General features: G+C 39.8%; 1 protein-coding gene across 1 annotated transcript in view; it reads right to left on the bottom strand.

Moving 5' to 3' along the window:
• Nucleotides 1–20248, bottom strand: part of ATP9A (ATPase phospholipid transporting 9A (putative)) — a 97901-nt gene that overhangs the window by 29070 nt on the left and 48583 nt on the right. Inside the window, exons 10-15 of the mRNA XM_063297041.1 lie at nucleotides 18997–19073; nucleotides 16234–16394; nucleotides 14417–14559; nucleotides 13802–13914; nucleotides 7521–7730; nucleotides 3857–4018 (exon numbers count right to left, since the gene is read on the bottom strand). Coding sequence (XP_063153111.1) covers nucleotides 3857–4018; nucleotides 7521–7730; nucleotides 13802–13914; nucleotides 14417–14559; nucleotides 16234–16394; nucleotides 18997–19073 — 866 coding nt within the window. The remainder of the gene's footprint in view (nucleotides 1–3856; nucleotides 4019–7520; nucleotides 7731–13801; nucleotides 13915–14416; nucleotides 14560–16233; nucleotides 16395–18996; nucleotides 19074–20248) is intronic.

The raw sequence follows: 20248 nt of genomic DNA, 5'->3' as shown, positions 1-20248 counted from the left end.
GCAAATACAAGACTTCTCCCCTCAATAGATATTGTAGGGTAGGACCTTTAAGGAACCAGAATGATTTCCTTCCTCAGATGAAGAAAGGGTAAAGAGACCTTCCTTCCTCCTCCTGCTTGACACTGACTTTTCTGTGATAAGTAGGATTACAATTCCGACAGCTATTGACAGCTTCATTTTGGTGGGCCACCTGATATGATACTCTGTACCAGCTTATGGATCTTAAAGCCATGGGCTGGGTAAGTCCTGTATGTTCTCTCCATGTGATCTGCCAGCTTCTCCCTAGGCTTCCTTTTCCCTAGTACTATTTAACTGTACAGTATTCTACAATCTCTACATTATACTGTTAAGACATCTCTACAAAGGATTATGTTTTACTTTCCCAGTACGCAACACAAAGCCAAGCCTTGATAGCATTGTTATTCAAAATCTGGTTCAAACAGGAAACAAGCCAAGTTGATGCATGTTTACTCACAAATCAATCTATTAAGGTTTTTTGAATTTCATGAATTTCATGAATTTCATTTCCCCAACTTTGGACATTTTTTTTTAATGTTCACATGCAATCTGAACTTATTGACAAGCTTCTTTAGCACTGCAATATCTTGAGGTTGCAAACCAACACAAAGATGAAACAATAACCTTATTTATATCAATGGCTTTTACATGTGGCACGTTATTGTCATCTTTGACAACAGGACATATGACAAAGGAGTTATGTGTCAATGCAAATTTCCCATTTCAAATCTAAGGATGCCAGACGAAAAAACCCACACCTTAAAATAAAATATCTCCAACATACATTAAGATCAATGTTTGTGCATTTCATTTTTTGAATTGTTAAGATATGTTTTAATAACTTTTTGGTAGGAAACTAACAAGAGAGTCCACTTCCTGCAGTGCAGAACTAGTTTTAAGAGAGTTTAGATCTTTTGTCCAACATAAATATCATATCAACTATCTCCTTGCATTAGTCATTTCCTCTCACCAAGTTCAGTAGGAGGTTAGCACATTCCCATGATATGGCACGATTACAAGTATAAATCTGCAGAAAGATTTGCCAGTTGTATTGTTTCTCAACCACATCTTTTTCCACCATAGTCTGATTTTGGGCCAAGGTTCAAAGGCCTTTCCCTCCTCCCTTAACTCCCACTTGACACATGACAATAGCAGTTTCTGGGTTGCAAAAAAACCCATTCTCTATTCCAACTGCTCAGAAGAAGAGAGACTGGAAAGTTTTTGTGGTTGAACAAACAGCTACCTCCCAACCAATAAGAGGCAGCAACAGTCTTATTTGCCTGGCTTGTTGGCTATAACAGAATCCCTGGAACCAGATTCTATGAAAGCCAACGAATCTTTAACATTCACCTCTTAAGAAGCAGACACTACAAAACACAGGGAGATGGAGATTGCTTATCGTTCTGATCATTTGCAAGCAAGTCTACAAAGGCAGCTAGAGAATCTAGAAAAGGTATTTGGCCTTTTTAAATCCAGCTACAAAGTGTACAAGTAAAACAAACATGATCAAACATCTTGCTATTAACAGTGATTTCGGATGTGAGTCTTGCATATCCTTTCCCTTCCTATTTCTCCATATTGTATACATCAGAATTTTATCTTTCTGTATTTTCATCCTCTTAAAGAAAAACACTGTCCCAATTTATGCATCACTATGCAGGAAATATGCCACAGTTATGACCTAGGTAATAGGAATTAGAAGGGTAGGAAACATGAAGGTTCTGAAATATCAACCAGCTAAATGGGCCTCTCTGAACCTTTTCTACAAGCCTGATGCTTTCTTATGGCAGAGAGAATTTCAGTGGACATTTTCCCCACTGCTGGAAGATCCAGTGAGAACTGATTCACTTGGAAAGAATTCTGATCAAATTCAAGGGGATGGAGTTAGAAGGTATTTCAGGTTCTCCAATAGATCTCTAGAAAATTTGCAGTAGCTTTGGAGAAAAATTCATGACTTCTAATTGATTAACAAAAACAGCAGTATTAAACTGAGGAAATGAAAGCAGCATGGGAAAACAATTTTTTTTTTTTGCAGGGAATGACTATAAGCTCCATTCTGTTCAAGACATTCTAATACTAAGATTCCAGAGGAGTGTTATAGCAATAATTCCCAACCATTCCATTTATGCAGACCACAATTCCATCAACAGTTTTTGAAGAGCACCATATAAGCCAGGGATTAGCAACGGGATGCCTCTAGGTATCAGGGCACATGTCTATATGTTAATCCTAAATATAAAAATTTAAATTTGAAACAATAAAAATCACTAAAATATCATGAGCTCACCAAATCTCGCAAGAATGCCAACATTTTGTACATTTTCATCATCATCATCATCATCATCCCTCCTTCAGAGGGGTAATGTGTGCCTGATGCATGCAGTACCCTTGTTGACCACCAGTGGTCCCCAGATCAAAGGTTGGGAACCACTGTGTTAAGAGTCTTCATAATCATTCCTTGTTAGTCCTCAATCCAGATAGTCCTTGGGATACAGTGGCAATTGGAGCATAATTTCCGTTGCTAAGTGATGTGGTCGTAAAGCGTGACATCATGTGACCACATTGCTTACCGACAGCAATCTAGGTTGCCATTGTAACCCCAGGACCATGCGGGTCCTTAAATGGGAAGAGGCAGGAGTCCCAGGCAAGCAGGTGAGTGTGCAGGTGCCACAGGCAGGTGCTATGCAGTGTGGACAGGCAGAAAAGCAGCGGGAGTAGGAATGACTTCTGACTTCCTGCAGGCTTGTCCATTGACTTTGCTTGAGGGAAGCTGGCAGGGAATGTTGGAAATTGTGATCACATGACTGTGGCTTACTGTGACATCATAATCATGACCCATGTGCCCAGATTGCAGTCACATGACCACAGGGATGCTGTGATGGCCGGAACTTTGAGGAACTGGTCATAAGTCCCCCTCATTCAGTGCCACTCTAACTTTAACAGTTGCTGAGTGGTCATAGCTCAAGGACTACCTGTAAAGATTCTGGCATTATGAGAAGTCAACTCTGCTATACACAGTTTTATGATACCGAAGTGTCAGCCCTTCGAAATGGACCAGACTAGGAAACCAAAGTTATGAATGCTAGTTCATAGTATTTTTATTACAAGGTTACAGTAATAGAATCTTGCAAGTCTCAATGTGCTTCCTCCTTCCCTTCTTTTATCTTCAAGAGAACTAGGGAGGGTCAAGTCTGAGACACTTTCTCAAATTAAATTTCTGCCTTGGACTCAAATTTCTTTTGTCTGACTGTTGCCGCTCTTTGTCCTGTTCCTCAAGGTTACTCTTACTTCTCATTACAAGAAAACTGTGGGATAATTCTCCACGATTCATGACCTAGGGACAAGATGTATGCAATACCATGGGGGCAGAAGGCAAAATGGGCTTCCAGTCTGTTCCAATGATAGTGTAAAAAACTAGTGAGGAATGGCACTTAATCTCTTGCAACAAAAACAGTAAAGAGAATTTTGGCACCTTAAAGGTTAACACATTTCTCCCTGCATAGCCTTTTATGCAGTATATTCTGCTTTAATGTATGCACAGAATAGAGCTGAATGAAGTATATTATACTGTATATACAAACACACACAACTGATCTTGGAGACAAGGAGAAGAAAAGGGAAATGGTAAAAGTAGAGATGAGAATTATTTACAGATAAGTTGTTTTGCACCAGGCTCTGCTTTATAAAATGTCCTAATAAAGAAATAATAATAATAATAATAATAATAATAATAATAATAATAATAATAATAATAATAATAAAAAATTGGTTCCTAAAACCCTGAGATCTTATCCCAATTTACAGAGAACGTTTTTCCCCACATGCTTATCCATCTTACCCGAACAATAATTCCCATTCGTTTACTTTCATAAGTGAAGGGGAAAATCTGGAGGATGGTGTAGTTTAGAATGTGGCCACCAGGAGTCCTCAGCTGCACAGAAGCCTGATCTCTTCCAACCAGGGTCAAGCCAACACTTTCTGTCCATTGCACCAGGGCCACCTAAGCACAAGAGAAGTCACAGGTCAGATAGACTGCTGAGCTAGTGGGTTCAGAGGTCAAGCGAATGGAACAGGAGGGGGAAGAGAAACAGGCAAAGCGAAGAACAAAGTGACTCAATTATTAACTGTACCATTTCCCCTCCTGGATTCCTCAGCGTTTGCTGTGGCTGGAAGTGTCTTTCTAGCTTGGTAACACCTGGGACTAGCAGGCATGATCTGTATGGTTATGGCTGGAATCTGAGAGACCATGCTGTCAATGATGCTGAGGTTCCCAATCCCACTTTCCTTTCATCCCAACTCTCTAGAACAGTGTTTCTCAACCTCAGCAACCTTATGATGGGTGGACTTCAACTCTCAGAATTCTGGATTTCAAACTCTCAGAATATTATCTGGGTGGTCTTCAAACTCTCAGAAATCTGGGAGTTGAAGTCCACCCATCTTAAAGTTGCTGGGGTTGAAAAACACTGCTCTAGAAACTCAAAGGTAAATGTCTGTGCAAATGTCTGTGCAAATTTATTATTTCAGGTACACTGAAATAATAAATAGAACAACAATAAGTTAGCTTTTGTCCCAGTGCTTTCCGTTAGTTGCATACAATCCCTTGAAGGTTAGATAATTTTCCTCTGGGTAAATTTTAAAAAGTTCTTAACACATTTTTTAAGTAGCAATGTTTGTTTTTTGTTACCAAACTTTTTTTTCTTCTATTTTTTTATTCACAATGAAGAAAGGAAAAGGAAAAAGAAAAATTCCCTGCCTCAGCTTCAGGCAGGTTACTCAACCATGTTCCTAGGATAGAATGCTCTAGAAAACAGCAATTTATGAATGCAGTGATTATTCAGAGTGAGGATCAGCTTATCTTTCGCTTCAAGTTCCAAGGAATTACTTTGAAAGTAACATGCCCAAACCTTTGCTCTGCATCTCTTCCCCCAAATATTATCTAATAAATAAAAGCTTAATTACAGGATAATTAGAATTAGGCAACAGACTTAGAATTAATCGGAATAGAATTAATTCTAATAGAATTAGAGTTAGAGTTAGAATTAATTCTAATAGAAATAGAATTAGAATTCTAATAGAAATAGAATTAGAATTAATTACCAGATAATTAGAATTAGGCAATAGAAGCTTAATTACAGGATACACTCCCAAAAAGCAAAGGATCTTGCACTTTGGCCATTATTAGCTTCACATACAGCAAGCTTTTCCTGGACTTGCATCTTGCTTCTCGAGCTTTAGTGATGTTGTTTGGTATTTGTAAATTGCATATAGGAGCTGCAACCCAAAAATGCAGCATGGATTGCTTCTTTCTCAGGAATGTCTTCTTTCAAGACACTCATTCCCAGCTCATTGCATTCTACTCCCCCTTTTCTCCCCCCACCCTTCTTAGTCAACATTTTTCCACTACTGAGAACGCAGCTCTCATTGTGCTGATCTGGGGGTGGGGGAATGTCTCACCTTTTAAGAACTTGGGCACATTTAAAAATTTCCGTGAGCATAATGGTATCTGTCTTTTGTGTCAGTGGAATTGCTTTGGCTACCTATCTATATTCAGCCAATGAGTTTGCGGTGAGTATGTGATAGTCGTCATGGATGGGTGGTGCCGAGTAAGGAGAAACTTAACAAAATCATTATTTGAGGAAGATGGGAGTAAGCTTCTCATAGAAAGGACTTTCATGCAGGATCTCTGTTTCTATCACAGGCAACTAGTGGTTACAAATCACAAGAAAAAGTGGTCAAATCCAGTCCTTGTGGTCAAATGGTTTGTTAGACCAATCTCTCTCAGCCTGTGCCGCCAAACTGAAATAAGAGGACTAGCCTACTTTGCACGGCTGGTGTGAGGTTTAATGTGATTATGTTATATGTACATATGTTGTTCCAAGCATCAAGTGAAGTGTGGTTAAAATGCTAGTCTTAGCTATTCACTAGGATTAGTGAATCCAGATCTAATAAAAGGAAAAGGCACTTGGCTTTTAGGAATGGGAAAGACAGCCAGTTAACCATCTGGCATTGGTTTCTGTAAACCACTGCTGTGTTAAACCAAAAACCGATCCTCTGAAGGTGATTGCTTGCTTCCCATTTAACCTGTGCACCTGTAAACAAGCTCTTAAAAACACAAAAGATCTCCAATGATCGTGCATCAGGGCAAGTCCTAGGATTACCACATAGGCAAAGAGCATAAGACAGCAGTGAATCAGTGATGAGCTTTCGGACTGAATGGTTGTGGTCTAGTTTTCTTTAGTTCTGATGTTTCGCCAGCAGCTGTGGCTGGCATCTTCAGAGGCACACCACAAAGCAGCTCACTCTGCCTCTGAAGATGCCAGCCACAGCTTCTGGCGAAACATCAGAACAAAAGCAAACTAGACCACAGCCATTCATCCCGAAAGCTCATTATTGCTTCAACGATGCCAGCCACGAGGGTACACCAGTACGTAAGAGAGTAGTCTTGCTATAGCCCACCCATTATTGGCAAGTGTTCCTGTAACTTCCTAGCTCATGAACTCCTGTGAATTTATTGGCAAACAAGGCTTCTGATTAATGCTGCTTCAGACTTAAACAGACATAAGCAGAACCCTTCTTACTTTTTGCCCATACTTCAAAGCCCCATTTGGATGGCAGGATCCCTGTGAGCAGCTGCTCGTAATGTAGTTGATCGACACATTCTTTCACATCCTGGGAAGCAGTGAGGTGTTATCGGGGTTAAAGGCCAGTTGGTCAAGTCTTCTCCTGGGCAAGTTATCTGATCAGATTCTACCTCTTACATTTCCCCTCTGTTACTGTAAGGCCTCAATCTGACAGAATCACGAAGCCCTAGAGGCTGTAACTGATCTCCCTATAAAGATGCTTTCAGGAGCCTTGGCCCAGGAATGCACGCCGGAAACAAATGTAGGAAACCCTGCTTTGTGTTTCAGGAAATGAATGCTGTGCCAACTGGTAGAAATTATCCTTGCTGTTCAAAAAAGGGAGGTGGGGAGATGGACCTTCAAGTATTTGTTCCAATTTCAACATAAACTGACTTTCCTGACTTAACAATATTTTATTACTGTAGAATTTCAAAGGTAGATTTTAGAAGCCTGTTAAAGCAGCATTTCACTAATTTCCTATAGGGAATGGCTTAGCAACATCAAAATTTAGGTAAGCAACCCACTTTAAAAAGAAGAAGAAGGCAGCCAGCTGTTTAGGGGCTGTAGACAATGGGGAGACTTATATTGCCAGTATCTTTAAAGAAATTATATTCTCAATCAGACTTTTATCATGAAAAATTTAACTTTTAATACAAAATAAAATTCTGGTATATTTGTTTGTAAGTTTTTGAGAAATCTGATTTATATAAACTAATCACATTGCCATGGATAAATTCCCAGCACTAATATTATATGAAATTTAACAGCTGTGCATACATTATCCCCAAAATACCATTAATTGTATTTGGAAAACAAAAGAAAAAGATAGGCATATTAGGAAGTAATAGAAAGACAGTAACATTCTTTTGAGGATCATTTTACCTCATCAGGACTAGCAGCTTGGTATACTCTGCAAGAATCTTCATAATGCTTCTCAGCTTCAGCTTGATCTGTCACACCATTTGATTCATAGACAGGAGTCACATTGTGGCAGAGAGCAACTGCTTTCACTGCCTCATGGACACGACTGCTCAGGGTTTTTCGTACTTTGGTAGCTAGGCTGGGTGCTTTTAAAGCAGGTGGTTCCTGGGACTGCAGGGAAGAGAGGGGAAAAATTGGTTAATTGCAATTAATATTCTGCAATTAATATCCTGCCTATGAGTCTGCAATTTATTTATTTATTTATTTATCATATTTTTAATCACTGCCCATCTCCCTCATATGGGGGACTCTGGGCGGTTCATAATAAAACAGTTTAAAATTCAATAAAATCATAAATAATATCATTAATTCATAAAAATCAATATCAATAAATAAGTATAAAATGTAATGAGATCCAAGTAATGGGAGATCTAATACTACCCAGAGGGGAGCAAAATCAGCCTCGGCAGGACTAGGGAACCAACCAACCCCAAGAGTGGCTTTTCCTCTCCCCGCTCCAGGCATGGTGACAAAACCAGGTCTTCAGCCATTTTCTGAAGTCCAGAAGAGAGGAGGCCAACCTCACTTCTGGGGGAAGGATGTTCCAGAGGGCGGGAGCTGCTGCAGAGAAGGACCGCCTCCTGGACCCCACCAGATGGAGTTCTCGTGCAGACGGGGTCCTCAGCATGCCCCCTCTGCATGAGCGGGTGGGAAGGGTTGATGTAACGGGGATGAGACAGTCCCTCAGGTACCCTGGCCCCATGCCATGTAGGGTTTTAAAGGTGATAACCAACACCTTGAATTGGACCCGGAAGCAAACTGGCACCTCCCTAATTAACTTAGGGAGGATATTGCAATTAATAGAGAGGATATTAACTGCAATTAATATCCTCCCTATGAATCTGGCCATTCTGAAGATCAAGTTTGATGATAAAAATATGTTGTAGGATAGAAAATGTCTGAAAGAACTGACTTATTTGCTTAGCCCATGAAGGTCACTGAAGGTCACTGAAGGTCACTTTCTAGCATAAGATTTTCTCAAGATCAGCATGTTCTTATGGGAGAAATGAACTTATGGCACAAACAATTTGAAAGTAAGCAGTTACAAAGTTAGGAACACGCTTACATGTTCCCACTAAAGCCAATGAGATTTAAAAAATGCACTTTTTTTTCATTTTGCAAAATGTTTAATATTCTAAGGATGGCAACACAATCTATACCAGTAACATTTCTTTTTTAAAGCACACTTAGAAACACGATTATAGTCATTTTGACAACTGTGCATGGTGGGTTACTTCTCAGCACATGGAACAAATTCATTATTCAGTGAAGGTTTAATTTCATAGCAGCATTCATTTTTAAAATTAAATGTTCAAGAGACAAATGCCCCTCAGAATATTCCATATCTGGAAGATACTTTCAGCAAGAACGTTCTCTCTCTCTCTCAGCATTGTGCTCATCATTACTCTAGGATATTTTGACCATAGCAGTTGATGGAGTCAGTAGGTAATATAACTTCACCTGAATTGAGAGGTGGGGAGATTCTGTGAATTTGCAGATGTCAGCTTCAAGAACCAAAGTTACAAACAAGTAACCAGTTCTCCTTCACTGTGGCTTCTGTGAATCACTTTATCTCCAGAAGGGAAAGTTCGTGAAACCAAAGAAAGCGACACAGCTGTGGTAAATGCAGCATTCTTTCTTGACTAAAATCCAATCTGTAATATTTATCACCCAGGGAAGGTTAGAGCCTAAATGGAAGTGAAAGTACTACTGATGGTACAGCATAACTGAAGTATAAAAATATGCATCCCAGAGTTCTCACTCAAGGCACAAATGACCAGGCTCAAATTATCCTACTTCAGACACATTATGCGAAGATCTAGCTCCCTAGAGAAGGCTCTAATGCTGGGAAAGGTGGAAGGAAAGAGAAAAGGAGGATGGCCAGCAGCAAGATGGATGGACTCAGTTACAGTGGCAATATGTACACCATTGGAAGACCTGAAAGACCAGGTTAGGGACAGATTGTCATGGAGAAAAACTATCTATGCAGTCACTAGGAGTCAAAAATGACTTGATGGCACATAATTAATCAAATCTACAGATATGAATCAATAGTAGGGAAACACAAATAGTGGGCAAAAGAGAGGCATTTGAGGGAATGTGATTGAGGAAGTCTGCAGTGATGGACAACTAATTCAGGAAACAGAGGCGGAGATGGTTTTGAACTCGGTATCTTCATGGTCTTGCTAGAAAAGGTGTTGGGGATGGTCACAAGATGGGCCTCTTCAGGGCTGACATTTGTCCATAAACATATGAGAAAGATCACCTTAGAACTCAGGGCAGTAGGAAGTTTATCACTCCAGAGAAATGCACTGTGCCCTGGACTCAGTAGACTGCCTTCCAGAATTTGTGATGCATTCTCTTGACTATAGACTTAAACTTTTGAACTCTATCCAGCGTATTACTTATTTTCTCACTAAAGAATCTCTCCCCTTCAAAAATGAGAGCATCAGTTCTGGCCTTGGCTTCCTGATTCAGGATCTAAGCCAGGTATACTTTCAAAATGTCACTGCTGCAGTCACAGTCTTTTCTTTGGATTAAGTTGTTATTTAACCATGCTGGAGGGCTCAGCCAAAAAGAATGAGCCACTTCCTTCTTGTAAGGAAGTGATGCTGATCAGTGTTATGTAAAGAATGAAGTGATGCTGTCACCATGGAAGGTCTACAGGGCCAAAATATCAATACATCATAGGTCTGTATAATTCTGGCTAAGTGCATCCTATATGCAGTAGAGTAAAGTAGGAGTCTAAGTTAAAGTAGTATTCTCTGCAATAAGGTCAATCCATGTTGGGATATATCTACACAGGAAAGTATCTACAGATGTATTACCAGACAAACTGAGATCTTCACTGGTGATGATGCAAGGCAGTTGGAAGTCCAGACTGCTCCTTGCTAGTGCCTGTCTTCAGACTGCTGAAGGCAGCCAAGGGGAGTGTGTATCTTGTAGGGATTGGGTCCAGAAAGAGTAATGCCTCGGAAGTCCCCAACCCACCATCCCTAGGTGAAGACATGATGGAAGCAGGACATGATGGTGACCAGAAGCATAAGAGGCAGGTTCCAAAACACTCTCTAATAGTCGGTGGTCACACTTGGGTTGTGTGGAGGTTTGTGCTGCAACTACACAATCCTGGAAACAGACACAATTGCTTTAATGAGTCATCATCAGATGCTGCAGCAACAGTCCTGTGTGTTCTAAAGCATCTCCTCCAAATTAAATCCAAAGTGTTGCAGAGTATCAGTCAGGACTGCGGTCTCTGGTAATTGCATCATTTGCAATTAGTACAGAAAGGAGAAGGTGGAGGAGGGAACACATTCTTCCATCCTGGATGCTCCTTTCCACTGAAAAAAGATCATTACCACCTCTGGCAAAAAACGTGCCCTCACTTGCCTGAGTCGTCTGAAGAATATACAGAGTAGCAATAGCAATCATAACTGGTAAAGGAAAGACTAGTTATGGGCAAAAGGTCCAATGCCCTAAACACATTAGTCTCTTTTGTCTTCATATGGGGAGTCCCAGGACTGAGAAGGCAAATATCTGGGTCAGGATTTGTGTAACATTCGTCTTCTGATTCCACTGAAAATCTGGAATTGGGGGAAAGGGCTTGTGCACTTGGTGACTGGACCAGAAATGATCTGATAGAAATGGGTAGGTGAGACAGCGATCATACCTAAACTTGCTGCCCATGATGTAGTTGATTATATGGGGAATTTCTGGTGAGGGTAAATTGTCCTCTCTAGCACCAACGGTCCTCCCTGTTGGATAATATTATAATGCAGGAAGAAAAAGAGTTGGCGATATTATAGCACTACAGTGAAGAAATCTCTGGGAGACGTAGAAAATAAAAATAATATTTCTCTCAACTCTTTGTGGAATTACTGTTATGGTGGTGGGGAAAAATGAGATATAATGGGAGCTCTCATCAGAAGTTTCTCTCAGCTCAAGAACATTCTAAGGAGCCAACTCTGCAATTCACAGAAACCTAGATCAACCAAGTACCCCCAAGTACATGCTTAAACTGGGAACTTGTTATCAACAGCAGAATTAAGATCATTGTCATGTCCAATGAATTTACAGAATTGGGTGTCAGCTGCTAAACAGGATAGATCGCCAAGACATCTACCTATATGTAGTTCCCAATCTATCTGTTGCATGCCTCAGTTTAGACCAACAAAAAAACTAGGACAACTGTACAGGAGTGTTCTTCGTTGATTAGGAAAGGACAGTTTTAGATGGTAATATTTAGTTAGCTCCATCAAAATATAAATTTAAGGGGGAAAACTCAGCAAAAGATGAAATGATGAAATGCATAGGATATGATATTCATAAACACAGCAAAGAAGAAACAGATGGGCAGATATGGCGGTAGAAAGTTGATTGTTTAATTTTTATTACTGTTTTCAGAGTCTGCATCAAACCTTCCAGGTAATTTCACAATTACTAAATTATGCTGGTCACAGGGGAATATATAACCATTGAGTTTCCTGTTCTGTTAACCTCTTGTGTCAAGAGGACAAAAGTTTCACTTCCAGGTCAAAGGGCATAGCATGGTACCAATAATTACAGCAATGAATCAGAACTACAGTTTAAATGAATCATGGCCAGCAAATGCTTCCAATTAACAGAGACTCTAACCTTTCAATTACATTTAAGTTGTACTCATTGAGAAATTCCCTTACCACTGTTAGCTGCTTCTTTCATCTTATTAAATGAAACTATATTAACTAAAGCTGAGTTTGGGTACAGGTTGGAGCCAGGAAATAGAACAGTGATCTACAGATCCACTTTTCCTGCTTCCAGTTAATTTGTGATGGGGACAAATTACCTAGGAGGCAGCCTATTTAAGGGCCCCTGATTGTGTATACAGAACCTGGATAAAAACCATTTATACACACACAAGCCCATTGGCAGATTATGCTGAGGTCAGTAACCTTTCCAGGGGATTGCACAGGCACCCCCCAGTGGCTGAAATCTCACAAGACCACCAAATGTTGTAAGATGTTGGACATCTATTCCTGTTAGCTTAAGATTGGGGTTTCCAAAGATGTTTTCTGCTATTGCTGCAGGTGCTGCACTGCCAGCCTCTGCGCTGTGCTGAGGGCAAGCTCTGGGAGGAGGAGGGCAAGACCAGGAGGTGTGATCCTGCTCCCAGCTTGAAGCAAATTTCTTATAAAATGTGAAGAGCTTTAAAATCTCCACATTAAAGAGTACAAGTCCCCCAGTTGTACTCCTCATATAATTCTGATTTGTGGAAAGAGCATGTATAAAAACAAAGCTAGTGTTAAGTTTTATTTCCTTCCCCTCTTCTACGTCCATCAAGAAACAGGAGCTAAAATGTCTGTATCTAGCAAAGATAAATCTCCTGCAAAGATAAATCTTTCTTGGAGCAGAGAATGAAGAACTTGATGATTTTTCAGGCATTCAGCTAAAAGTCCTGGGAAAACTCCATAATTTCTCTAGTACCTGATTTTTGTTACTACAAGGATACACACAGCAGGGAGAAAATTTGCCTAATTATTAAAGAGCCAGTATGGTGTAGTGGTTAAGGCATCAGGCTAGAAACTGGGAGACCAGAAGTTCTAATCCCACCTTAAGCATGAAGCCAGCTGGGTGACCTTGGGCCAGTCCCTCTCCCTCAGCCCTGGGAAGGAGGCAATGGCAAACCACTTCTGAAAAACCTGCCAAGAAAACTGCACGGATTTGTCCAGGCAGTCACCAGGAGTCAACACTGCCTCAAAGGCACAAAAACCAAACCAAACCCTATTATAAGTCATTATGCAATCATTCTGATTTTTATCCTTCCTCAACAGGTTTTCCGTAGAAATGAGAACTGGAAAAAGTAGTATGGAGGAAAAAGCCAGGAATGTTACAAAGGAGGAAATTTTAGTCAATTTCAAAGCAGCCTGCCATGTAGCACTGAATGCTGTGTTTAACAAAAAGTTGATTCTTCAAGTTTAGTTAGACAGTATATTCCAGGGGTGGGAGACTCGTGGTCCTCCAGAGGTTGCTGAACTACAGCTCCCACCACAGCCCATGGTTGTCCTCTTGCTTGGTTGGATTTATATTCCGTCTTTCATACAGGAGCTCAAATTGATGTATGCGTCACTTGCTAATGCTGGAACTATGATTCAGCAACATCTATGAGTCTGACCATTGATATGGTCTCATAATTTTGCTGATCTTACCTGCGTATATATGCTAAAGATATGGCTCTGAACTTCATCGATGGAATCAAATCCATAAGCCATTGTTCCAAGATGGACACGTTTGAAAACCATCTCATTTTGTGTTAGGGTCCCTAGAATAGAAACGAAATTACATATCATGGCTCAGACAAGAGCAAACCAAACGCCAAGGAACATTTCCAAGTCTCTGAACACCAGAGCTGCATTAACCTGAAGTCCACATATGACCATGAAAAGCACCCCCAGAGATGTTAAAATATTGTTACAAGATTGTAATTTTTAAAATAAAAAAAAGACAGAAAAGTATTAAATATGCTGGAGGGAAGTAATCATATTAACAATCTCGAAAATGCTAATTAAATATAAATGGAATTAAATTTACTTTTTCTCCTTCACCCAGCCACTACTTTTTAAGGTGCAGTGCCCAACATACCATTCAAAGGTGAAAGGTGGGCTTTGAGCCAGAAGATATTATGTACTTGTCATGTAAATCTTATTCATTTTATACATTCAGAAAAATGCACCAAGATTTAACAATGATCTTTCACAACGCAACAAAAAAATTGCAGCAGATCCTGATTCTTCATCCTGCAAAAAAATTATATATGAAAATACCTGTCTTATCAGTAAGCAAATAGGATATTCTTCCTAGTTGTTCTGGGATTGTGCTAGATCGAACTACTGTGCCAGGAATTTTAGAATCCCTCCGGATCATCCAGCTGTAGACAATTTTTCCCATGTCAAGATTCACCCGTAAACTACATAAAAGGAAGAAGGATGGGGGGGAAAGCAACAGTAGGTTGTTATTAGGAATTTTTCAAAAACATGCCTTAAAAATTGGTGTGAAGCAATATTTGAAGAGGTTTGATCCCCTGCAGTCTACTCCAACTTGGTTCCATCTAGAAGTGTGGGATTGCAACTCTCAACGGACAACACCAGGATAAGAAGTAGATGAGGATCTGAACCAGCTGCTTCTTTCCACATGGGTTCTATAGAAACACATTCTCACTTTTCTAAAGCCACAGAGTAGACAGATGTGAGCAGAATTCTTTCAGATGATATTTGTAACACAGTACTAGGATCATACCAAATAAAAATTACTTCAAGGTAAGATGTGGCCTGAAGCAGTCATTTGAACTCTGGCCATTACTAGCAAACAATATAATAGGGAGCATGATGTAATCCAATGCAAAACTCATAGTTAAGCTACATGATATATGGGAGATCCATGAACTAGATCTCTAGCTGTTTTCAAACATAATGCCTAGCAGGTTTTAACTATGGTTTGTTGAATAAGCCATAATAATCTGGTTCATACATCGTGCTAAACTCAAAATAATTCACATTATCATAGGCATCCACAAGAGGAAACAAGGGAAGGTGAGTGACATCTATTGATATCACTATGTAAACTCTGCCCCTTCTGTACACAAGTACAAAAGGACAGAGCTTGTATCATGACACTTTTTGTAATCTGATGTCAAAATGATTAGGAATGGATGGCTATGCACATTATAGTTTAGTATGATGCATGGACTCAGCCTCTGTTTTTTTAAAAAGTACAACAGGTCAGCGTAGGAAGGAATTTTAATTTAAAGTCCCCCACACAGAGAGCTGTCATTTGTTCTCTATGTTTAATGTTTAAACTTCCTGCATTTAAAGTACTTGCATGTATGATGTACATCAAGGCAAAAGTTCTAAATGAATTTCTTAAACGTAAGGAATACTTCCAAAGTGTTGATTCCCCAAACTGGAGCTGGGAAATCAATGTACTCCAAATGCTAATGAACTATATCACTAAACCAAGCCAGTCAACACAGATGATGATGAGAATGTGGGAAGTGCTAGCTGAGTAACATCCAGAGGGCCCCAAGTTTCTCATTCCTGCTTTAAATGTTCACAACCCTACTATAGGCCTTTTTCAGACAGCAAACTATAATTTATATAGATGAATATCATGAATGAGTCAGTTCTTGCAATGCTGCCCCCTCCACTCTCCAGGCACATGAGGGAAATACTGTTCACTTGTTATTGCACACAAATTTGGGAAACTGTGATTTATTTAAAGCACAGGATCTGGCTTGCTCCCATAAGGAATGAAAAGCTGACACTGCCCACCCTCATGCTGTAAGAAGTTGCATAAGCCTGAGACTCAACTAGCACGTTCATGTAGACTTGGCCATGGCCTGAAACTGAAGAATCCATCAACAAGTACATCATGTAAGAACTTCCAACATGCTTGTTTTAGCCTTCAAGGAAGCAGTTTTCACTTGAAAACAACAAGAGTTGTGATGTAATAAGCAACTAGGCTTATGATAAGGATGTGAACTAAATCAGTTATTTACGGTATGTTTGACTAATGAAATGAAATGAAAAAGAACATCATGAAAAATATGGCACTATCTTAAAGGAGAACAAAAAAATATTTATACCTGATAGGAATTATATTTGAGAAAAGAAGAAGAAATCTGATGATCTGAAGGTACCAGCGGCCAGCAAAGTGTTGAAGGGAGACCATGACAAGGGAGACCACCACCAAGGCCCCAAAGAGTATCTTGGTGAGGCAGTTGACTTCCAAGTCAAAGAGACCAATCTTAAAAAAAAGAAAGAAGATGACTGCTTGCATTAACCATTATTGCAATCTCAGAGCAGCTGTCAAATTAAAATATGATCACACACTACTCCAGATGATCTAAAAAAAAAAAAAGATGCAGCACATCTTTCCCCAGCCTTGTATCTTCCATGTGGTTCAGATTTCAAAAACAGGCCAGTTGGGATCTGCAGGAGTTGATTTCCAATAGAAGGTAGGAGGGGGCTCCTGCATTGGGCAGGGGTTGAACCTCTAAGGTCCCTTCAAACCTTACATGCTACGATTCTAGTTGGAAGAGCATCATACAAGATAAGATTGATCCAGATTATCACTATTCTCTAATTCTTGTCTTCAACAAACACTGCATTTCCAATATGTTAAGCCCTAAACCCAGGTTAAGAAAACAGAGTTGCTCAAACAAACACAAGGTATGCTCAAACAAAATCATAATACAGCTTTATATGATGGCTTGGTTCACATAACATGCTTAGATAATGGCTGAGTTTCCCACAATTTACTTGAACTGCTGTAGTGAGTATAGAGGATGGCTGTGAAGGACAAAGGTCAGACTCACAAGATTCTGTTACTATAACTATTCCAATAAAAGTAGCTTTAGGTCTGCACAGTGTCTGTTTCTAAGTCCGATCTACTTTATAGGGTTGACAACCACAAACTACCCAATTCCATTTCAGCATAATCTAGCATGTTGTGAGAATCCAGCAGATGTGTAATAGGTAACAGAGGCAGGACAAGCTATATGGAAGGAGGAATAAAAGTCACTTGTCTGTATGAGTTCAATCTCTAACCAAGTTTAAAACCCACACTGTATGTGCATACAGCAAAAATAAAAGAAAATCCTCTATATTAAATTAAGTATGAGAGCTATTTAAAATAGATTGATTGATTGATCAATTGATTATATGCCATCAAGTCAGTGTCAGCTTCAAATTACATTTTGGACACTTGTGTGAAGATCCAGCTCCCTTGAGAAATCTATAATGTGGGGAAAGGTGGAAGGAATGAGAAGAAGAAAATGACCAGCAGCAAAGTGGATGGACTTATTTATAGTGGTGATGAGTGTTACTCCCTGATATAGGTGCCTGATTGCTTTAGCCAGGCAGCTCGGATGACATTTACACCTTGGATGAACCTGCTAGGAATATATATTATTGACACACGCTCCTGGTATTCTTTGCTCATCCCTCCTAGGGACACAGTCCCACCACAATGAAGCAGCATAGCCAGACTTGAGAAGGCTAAAGTAGGTCATGGAACAAGTATTCTTCATTAGTTGCACACTGGAATTGTCATTAGACCACTTAACTCATTATTACTTATACCTCTAAGGTATAAGGCAAGCAAATGTTTCAGGGGCAAGGTTAACAGTTGATGGGGTAGGGATATGATGACATCTCTTGGGATGGAGGGCAAAACTGAGACTTTGGCAGATTATATGGGCTTGAGGTCTACTCCTAAGTTTTCTGTTAAACCTACTGGAGAATTATAATATTCATTTTTGTTTTGTTTCCCATAAAAATGAATGGGAAACAGTGCCACAGTTGTTTGCAGCTAAATTTAGAAGATAAGATCACAAGGACTTTGGGGATCATAGAAAAGGGGCTTCAGCATGGCTGATAGCACTCTCCAGGCTTTCAAAGACGGTATTTTCCCCAGGTCATCTAAAGCCCTTCATGGCATAGAGCCAGGATATTTGAGGAACTGCCTTTCTACAATTGTCTCTACCTGCCCATCAGGTTTGACAGGGGGAGCATGCTCTGGGTTTCACCTATTAAGGAGTGCTGTTTGGTGGAATCCAGGAAGCCTGCCTTTTCTGTTGCTGTGCCTGCCCCTTGGAACACCATCCCCCCTGAGATTAGGTTGGCCCTGACCCTCCTGGTTTTTTAGGAGGTCCTTAAGTCCTGGCTGTTCTCCCAGACATGGGGGTCAGGAGGTCAGGTGAGCCTGTGAGTTGTTGTTGTTGTTGTTATTATTGTTGTTGTTGTTGTTGATGGTTATTCTTGGCTGCCATTCTTTTTTATTTTTCTGGTGCATTGTTATTTCTGTGACTACTTTGATGTTTTTACTTCTGTACATCAGGACTCATTGAATGTAACAAGACTGATTATCAGCAATAAAGCAGAGATAGTCTTTAGTACAGAGATGTTAGAGGAAAACAGTGGAATGAGTTTTTAGTTGTAATCTTTTATAATACTTATATTTGTAATACTATACTGTACTCGGATTTTTTTTTTTGCCTTGATAAGCTGTCCTCTGACTGTAAGAAATATAAACTAAGCTAAACCCTTCTCCCTGACACTGTTTTCTGTGTGCAGACACACAGATGATATTAATATGGATGCCCAAGAAGCTAGTTTCTGTAATTCCCCTGCAGGAACTGGCTGACATGAAGTCACTGTCTGAGAAACACCAACTCACAGATTATATTTTTCATCTAAGATGTTTTATATGCACACCAGAGTGACTCACATGAGATGTGTGACAGATATGATCAGGCATCCAAAATGGGCCATAAAACTTTGTATATTTACTGGCAAACGTAGCTTTATAGACCAACAAAAAGAGATGAGGAAATCACTTCCCTTACCTTGCTCCGTGGATTTGATGTGTTCATGACACTGCGCAGCTCCTGCCCTGTGTAGAGAACAACTCCCACAACTGTTCCTGAGGATTGAAGCAGGGAATACCATTCATACACTATATTAATATAAGCCATTAAATGCCTACTGCTGTCACATATATAATGCACTAGAATAGCCTGCCAGGAAAAAAGCTGGATTCTTTCTCACTGGAGCTTTCAAATGGGGCTGATGGTCACTTGTCAGGGATGGCTCAGTGCAGTCATGCACTCTGAGCTAGTAGTTGAACTAGATCACCAGCTCATACATTCTATAACAATGTGGGCACATGTCAGTGGAGTATTCAGTATATCATTAACACTTAGGCTGGGTTTTTCCTTTCTCAAGAAATCTGATTCACAGTGTTCAGTCGTATTGGCTAATCTTTTTGGCAAAAGTATCACAATGCCAATGTAATGTTATTCTAGACTGTGATATATGGAAGATGTGTGCTTGGTTTTCAGGCTAATATCCTTCAATTTGAAACCTTCCAGATAGGCTGGACTACAATGCCAATCACTCCCAGCCAACATTGATTATGATGCCTGTGGCTGATAGAAAGTGTAATCTAAAATATCTCAAGTATGCTAGGCTGGAAAAAGATGGTCTAGATGATTGGGCAAAGCTCCAAATGGCCAAATGAACGCTGTGTGCAAACTTTGTCTGAGAAAACTTTAAGGGCAGCTATAAACAATGGCCCTCTGGAATAAAGGAAATATTGCAGGGCTACAGGCAATTTGGGAGCATTTTGAACAGTATAATCTCAGTGGGCACTGTGCTTACCAGAGGAGTGAAATACTCTCCTCAAATATTTAAAGGTTTTAACTTGCTCAATCATGCATTCATTCAGCTGCCAAACATGTTGTCTTGGGCATTTGGCAAGCACCAGGATCTTAGTTTTAGAATAATTTATCTCCAGTGCTTCATCTTGACAGTATTCAGCTAAAGTGCACAGAACTCATTTTAAAGCAATTGGTGTATAAAATAGCAGTACTGCATCATCTGCATACAAAAGTATTCCATCATGTTTTTGTGGGTGGGATGCAAGTCTGTTTAACCTAATCACTACAGAATTAATATACATATTAAATAACAAAGTTGACAGGATACAGGTCTGCCTAACTACTTTGTGGACAGGATTTATTTGGGGTAATGTCCCTGCATACCGCAACAAAGTTTTAATCTACAAATTTCCTAGAATTTTACTCATCAACAGGAGCA

The sequence above is a fragment of the Candoia aspera genome, chromosome 3, assembly GCF_035149785.1.
Source record: "Candoia aspera isolate rCanAsp1 chromosome 3, rCanAsp1.hap2, whole genome shotgun sequence".
NCBI classification, from domain to species: domain Eukaryota; kingdom Metazoa; phylum Chordata; class Lepidosauria; order Squamata; family Boidae; genus Candoia; species Candoia aspera.
This window is presented reverse-complemented; position numbering and strand designations above follow the sequence as displayed.